Source organism: Sturnira hondurensis, unplaced genomic scaffold (genome assembly GCF_014824575.4).
Source record: "Sturnira hondurensis isolate 20B ecotype Veracruz unplaced genomic scaffold, ASM1482457v3 Scaffold0021143, whole genome shotgun sequence".
Taxonomy (NCBI): Eukaryota; Metazoa; Chordata; class Mammalia; order Chiroptera; family Phyllostomidae; genus Sturnira; species Sturnira hondurensis.
In genome coordinates, this window is record NW_028093774.1 from 19723297 (window position 1) to 19730454 (window position 7158).

Below are 7158 nucleotides of genomic sequence, written 5' to 3' on the forward strand. Positions count from 1 at the left end.
CGTTTCTGTACTGGCCTGGTTGCTATCTCAGACTATAGAAATGATCTCTACCCACGTTTCTACAATAAGAGAGGAAATGAAAATACATCGAAAGGGCCATGCAGAACACTTAAAGAAATGAAGAAAACCGTATTTCCTTATAAAAATGAAGACTATTCCTATATATGTGCTATGTAACCAAAGTGTGCCCGTGTCTTGTCCCCTGCATGCTGTGCTCGGGCGCCTTCCCGGCCCCGAGGCTCCTCGGTGACAGCACCTCATCTGCTCTAAACCTTCGCCAGGCCCACAAGCTGGGCGGCTGGGGAGCCACACCTCCTGCAGTCGGACAACTCACTGTCCAGGGGCGGACGGAGACAGTGACAATTAGCAGAGGATGGGAGACGTTCTAGAATAGGTACTGTGGGGATTGAGAGGACAGAGCCCCACGTCAGCCCGGAGAAGAGCTGACACAGGGGTTAGCCTAAAGCTAACTCTTGAAAAGGGCACAGTTTTTCCAAACGGAAGGAGGAGGGTGAAAAGAGGCTCTGACTAAACTGCCCAAAATAGTACCCTGGATTAAAAGCATTGCTCATCAGGCTTACCCACCCTCCTCAAAGAGGCTGGATCAATTCCCATAATTCCAGGCCACTCAGAGGAAACGTTTCCAGGAAAGTAAGGCCAGTACTGATCCCCTTCCTGCCCAAAAGCTGCAGAAGGCGCAGGTCACCAGTGAAAGCCCATGTCCAATTGTGTAATGTAACTTTCTGTTGCCAGCGTACCTCGCTGGCCTTATTCAGCAGAAATAAAAAACTTGGATTTCAACTAGATTCTGAAACTTCCCATCCCCTTTCTCAGCTAACTTAAGAAAGTTCTTCCCCAAGAATATAAAGCAATGCACAGAAACTACTCTGGCATCAAAGAGAAAATGTTTCTTTTTCATCTCTAACAGGAAAAATGCCAAGGAAGAGAATTCCCAAATCAAGACAGGAAGAGCGCTGGTATTCAAGAGAACAACGACGGAATACCAAGTCTTTGCTCATTAAGGAATCACCAACTTTTAGCATTTCTTCAGATTTTTTAGCACTCACCTCTCCGCTGAGAGTTGAAGAATTCTTGCCACTTAGGTGATTCTCGGCTTGAGCTGACTCTGGTTGAGCTCGGCGACCCATCTTGGCCCCCTAAAAGGAGAAACAGGAGTACTGCTGACCCAAACATCTTTGAGCCACTATGAGGACAAGAATTCTGGGATGGTAGGCAAGAACTGAATTTATAAATACGTGGTGGAGGATGGGATTTGAGTAATTTGAATATTCTTAGAAAATGCTCCAAAACCTGAAAGCAACTGAGGTCAGTTCTATTGGGTAGGCCAAAAAGTCCATTTAGTTTTTTTCCATAAAATAAGACACATTTTTCATTTTCACTAATAACTATTGAGTTGGATTATTTCGAGTATCTCCCATTTTTGGCTTCTACTGGGTAGAGGCCAGGGGTGCTGCTAAACATCTTCCAATGTATGAGACAACCCCACGGCAAAGAATTATTTGGAACAAAATGTCAATAGTACCAGGGAACTTCACAAACCCCCACTTTCGACACGTTCGAGCAGTCACAGCACCTTCTCCATACCCTGCACAAATCTTTTCTTGTGTTTCAGTTGCGTTTTTACCCTTCTTGAAATAATAAAGCATAGTACACTGAAAATGTTGTATCTTCTTCCATCTTCAATATTAAAATGGCTGCACAAAACTTTGCCAATTTTGATGTTTTTTCTAATTGCACACTGATATGACAGCTGTCATGATACAATGTAACAAAATTGTTTCAAATGAAGTTAAAGATAACTAAGAACTACTAGAGCCATCATACAGAAAAAACTAAACTAACTTTGTGGCTAACCCAATATTTGGTAGAAGACTAGGAAATTCGTGGGTTAATGATCATAAGGCTTTTGTTGAACTGCTATAGATCATTTCCACCCAAAGCAATAAAGCTAGAAATTCTTCTAGAATAGGAAGTGACCTCATGCTACAGTTCAAAGAGTGTGGTAAAGGCTCCCAGGTTCCTATGCAGGATTTTAGGAAGACCTAATTTCAAAGCTGCAACTTGACATGGAAAGAGTTATCAAAAAGGAGTTTGGGGGATGCCCTGGCCGGTGTGGCTCAATTGACTGGACTGCTGTACTATAAACCAAAAGGTTGCGGGTTTAATTCCCAGTCAAGGCACATACCTAGGTTGTGAGAAGCAACCAATTGATATTTCTCTCTCTCTCCATCCCTTCTCCTCTCTCTAAAGTNGAAGTGACCTCATGCTACAGTTCAAAGAGTGTGGTAAAGGCTCCCAGGTTCCTATGCAGGATTTTAGGAAGACCTAATTTCAAAGCTGCAACTTGACACGGAAAGAGTTATCAAAAAGGAGTTTGGGGGATGCCCTGGCCGGTGTGGCTCAATTGACTGGACTGCTGTACTATAAACCAAAGGCTGCGGGTTTAATTCCCAGTTAAGGCACATACCTAGGTTGTGAGAAGCAACCAATTGATATTTCTCTCTCTCTCCATCCCTTCTCCTCTCTCTAAAGTCAATAAGCATGTCCTCGGATGAGGATAAAAAACAAATAAAAAGACGTTTTGGAAAGAATTCCTAATTTCCATGGTAACTGCCACCAGAGAAATACAGATAGCACTTGCTTTAACAGGCACACTATTTGGATTTCCATTTATGACAAGAAAAGAAATCTTTTACAAGAATGTTGAGACATTAGCTTTGGAAACCAGAACACTTCCAATGCTGAGTCATCAAATGAAACCACCTGCAGGCTCTGTATCTCAAGTGCTTCCCAGCACATAAAACTTAGGCAGACCAAGGGGTGTTAAAATACATATCTATTCATTTATTAGCTTTAAAAAAGCAGGATACTTTTAGGCCTGGTTTGATATAGCTCCGTTTGAGTCTCAGAATGAGAGAGACTAGGACTTTCACTTTACAAGTGGGGAAATTGAGGCCCAGGAAGGTCAATTGAGTGGCAGACATAAATCTAAGAGCAAAACCTTCTTGTCTTAAAATCCTGAGTTCTTCCCACTATCCTATGCTGGAATTTCAGTTTGAAGATGGTCTAAGAACTGACTGCACCCATACATTGAGAGGGGTTACATGGGAGCTGCATAAAAACCCTTATGGAGTGTTTTCATTTCCAATTTTAATCACTTAGGTTTCAGGTATGATGGCAACAATCTCTCTGATAATAAGCAGCTCATTTTTAAATCTTATTTTTTTATTTTAGAGAAGGGAAGGGAGGGAGAGAGGGAAAGAAATATCAATGTATGGTTGCCTCTTGTGCGTGGCCCCCAGTGGGGGCCTGGCCTGCAATCCAGGCATGTGCCCTGACTGGGAATCGAACCAGCTACTCTCTGGTTCGCAGGCTGAGCCACACCAGCCAGGGCAGCAGCTCCTTTTTCCCCAAGGCAGACAGTTCCACTCCTTCACTTGTAGTTACCCCTTTCCACTGATCACAGCGGGGCATCTAAACGTGGCGTACCAATGCAGCAGTTGTGCTAAAACAAAAATTCAACGCTCTTGTCTCTAAATGCTGTTTATAGAAGGTTCCTCTAATAATTAAAGTTTTAAACTTTTTGAAGATCCTGTATAAGTCCACAGGTATGGCGGGTAGGAAAATGACTTCACTACCTGATTTTATGTATTTTAAATCTATAGTGTATGTATTATTGTCCATCTTGCTCCACTGGAATGTAAGCCCCGTGGGGGGATGGGCTTTGTTTTATTCACTGCTATATCGCCAGCACCTGGGATAATGCCTGATACACAGTACGGGCTCAATAAATATTTGTTGACAGGATGAATGAAGAAATACATCCATATGCTGAGGTACTAAACAAGTTCATGTATCACAAAGGCCTGGTGACCTAATATTCTCCTTGGTCAGTCAAGCAACCTGCTTCATCCTAGGACAATTTGCTCCTGTCCTTCAGACCTCCCTCAGAGAGGTGCTTTTATCCAGAACCTTGGAGGACATCTTTGCTATGGGGCATCTAAAACAAAAACAAAAACAAAAACGAGAACTAACACACACACAAAAAAACAAACAAAGAGAGTCTCCACAGCATAAACTAAAGATCTGTCCTGTAGCTCAACCTTTACATAAATGTGATCTTGGCAATTTTGAAGGTAAAAAGCTTTGATGGGGCTGGGATGGAGTCAAAAGAAAACAAAAATCACTGAACTTGAGTCTGGACTCTAGCTTGGTTTACTGCTGACTCTATAACCCTGGATAAATCACAGCTGCAGAACAGCAGCAGCTAACGTCTTCTGATAACTTTGCCTATGTCAGGCACGGTGTTGAATGCTTTTCCGTGCATTACCCATCTCATCTTCACTGCAACTCCTTAAAGTAGATATCAACATCATCCTGGAAATAAGGAAAGCAAGGTTCCGAGAGGTTCACTTTTTTTTGACCCTCGCAACGGCTTTATACTACATCTGACCTCTACACCCCAGCACCGGCCACCCCACGCCATACACCTGAGTCTCGATGTTCCTGGCTATAAAAACTGAGGCAAAGCCCACCTCCCCGTGGCGGTTACGGGCATACAAGCCCCTCCCACACACACCCCCACTCCACCCCGTCTGCCTGCCTGCTTGCCTTCCAGGCCTAAAACTGCGTTATTTACGTGACCTGGCGGCCTGAAAAGTCGAACGGGAAAGTTCTAGAATGGGCGCAGGTGGGACCCTGGCTCAAGTCACCCTCTGAACTGCCCTTTCCGGAGGAGTTCCAACTTGGGGAGCCAGAAAGCAAAGAAAAACGGAGAAATTTCCCACTGGTCCCAGAGGCCGGCGGGCGTCAAGGCAGTTTTCCACTTTCTGAAGATTTGAAATTATGGATACCCCAGAGCTGAGCACCACGTTGCCCCGGGGGCGGGGCGGATGAAGCCACCGCCTCCTCTCCCCCCGCCCGGCAGAGCGACGTGGGGCCGCCCGCTCCGGCCGCTAGGGACAGCCGCACTGAGGCCTCGCGGGGAAACCTGGGCCGGCGGAGTCGCCACTCCCCACCCTCCAAATTCCGGCCCCAACCCGGCCCCGCGTCGATCCTCACGGAGGTGGCCGGGCCACGGCGCCGCTCCTCGCCTAGGTCCAGCAAGTCCTCCATCACCGCGGCCGCCTGACGTCACTTCCTGGAAACCTACCTGCCCCTTGGCGTCCCTGACGATGGCCCCGCCCTTCCGTCCTTGTATTTAAAGAGTCGCGGCACGATTTCTGAATTCTCTTTGCCACCCTCCAAGTTAAATATTTTGTAAACCTGCCTCACTTGACTTCCGGAAGAAACCCCCAAGCATTGCATCTCACTAAGGCTGCTCCTGTGGGACAGCGAAAAAACATTTATCCTTTTTTGAATGCATAAGTTATTATGTAAATGCAAAGCACCACTACTAATAGTAGTAATTATTCTGATCGCTCCCTTTGTATTTGCAATGCATAGAGGACCTTCACCACTATTAGCTCATGTGAAAGGCATAACAACCTTGTGTGGAAAGCAAGATAAGTTGCATTGTCTCCACTGGACAGACGAGAAAACAGTCTGCCGAGGATCAGGTGTTAATGGTTTATAACGGAAAATACAATGTATATAATCTCTGCCTTCAAAAAATTGACAAAGGGGCTGAACCAACACATCAAACACCTGAGTAGTAATGACCGTCAAAAGTCCAATAATTCCTCCAACAACCTCTAAAGTAAGCAGCGGCAATGTTCAGCGATTCAATGAGGACACAGGTGCAAAGTGATGGCTTGAGGAAAATCACTAAGCAGCAGAGCCAGGTGCCTGTGTAACACCATACCTTCCTGGGGCATTTTTCTTCAGCATATATTATGGGGTGCCAGCCATTCCGCTACGCCAGTAGAGGAAGAGATTCCCCAAATACTCAGCGTGGGGGAGAAAAAGGTTTTCCTCTACGATTCTAGCTTCCCTCAGCTGGTCTAACAATCAAGTTGACATGAGACAGATTAACTAGAAAAAATTTAACCTTGTCTGTCCAATGGAGACAATGCAACTTATCTTGCTTCCCACACAAGGTTGTTATGCCCTTCACATGAGCTAATAGTGGTGAAGGTCCTCTGTGCATTGCAAATACAATGGGAGCGATCAGAATAATTACTACTATTATTTAAATTTATATATAATTATTTATATATAAATAATGACTACTATTAAATTAACCAAATTTAATTATGAGAACCCCACATACTTACTTATGAGAATCCCACATATATGAGAGAGTCAGAGACCCCATATACATGAGAAGTTCAGAGACAAAAAGGGAGAATAAGGCACATGTGACATTCTGACCTAAGGATGAAGTAAGGCACCTTGGGACTTCAGAGGGGACAAACATCATTTGCAGGAACAGAAGGCAGATGTTCAATAATTAGAAGCTTGCACTACCCTTCAGACAGAGATATAGATATAAAATTATTTCTGGTGATAATTCTTATTATGGGTAAGGCCTCTAATTCAAATTCTTTAAGGGAGGAGTACAAGTTTATCATGAGCCCTGGTTGGTGTGGCTCAGTGGATTAAGTGCTGGCCTGTGAACCAAAGAGTAACCAGTTCAATTCCCACTCAGGGCACATGCCTGGCTTGCGGGCCGGGTCCCCAGGTCAGGGTGTGCAAAAGGCAACCACACACCAATACATCTCTCCCTCTCTTTCTCCCTCCCTTGCCCCCTGCCTAATGCCTAAAGGGTCTCCATTGTCTTTAGCTCAAAATAATTCACATGTCACAGTGGCACATCTTGGAGACGCCTCTTCTGAACTCCTATAAAACCAGTGTAATGGGGCAGGCAAGTTGAGTTTTCACTGACTCCCCATATAAGATCCCCAAGTCAACACCACTGACTCTGTCCTTGGAGCTCTGTCCCTGGTCATCTGGGACCCCCAGATGATGCTCTCATGGCCCTCAAAGTGAGCAATGTTTCCAATATCACCCTCAGGGTAAGACCTAGAGGACCACTGCTTAAAAGCAAGGACCTGGAAGTGTGACTAGCAGCCCTGAAAGTCAATTGCAAGCATTTCTTAAATGCTCAGTAAATGACTCAGTTTAATCAATCATTACCCACACATTTACTGGGATGCACTGTGACAGTGACAGTGATGCACTGTGACAGCGACAGTG

General features: G+C 44.9%; 1 protein-coding gene across 2 annotated transcripts in view; it reads right to left on the bottom strand.

Annotated features, from left to right (window-relative positions):
- The window catches only part of IFT43 (intraflagellar transport 43), a 78781-nt gene extending 73629 nt beyond the window's left edge, over positions 1-5152 (bottom strand). Inside the window, exons 1-3 of one of the 2 annotated variants that reach the window (XM_037031525.1) lie at positions 5083-5145; positions 3925-4021; positions 1068-1157 (exon numbers count right to left, since the gene is read on the bottom strand). In XM_037031525.1, coding sequence (XP_036887420.1) covers positions 1068-1157; positions 3925-3933 — 99 coding nt within the window. In that variant the 5' untranslated portion in view covers positions 3934-4021; positions 5083-5145. Of the gene's footprint in view, positions 1-1067; positions 1158-3924; positions 4022-5082 lie in introns of both variants that reach the window. The other variant, XM_037031524.1, reaches the window with a different exon arrangement.
- Between the last annotated feature and the right edge of the window lie 2006 nt (positions 5153-7158).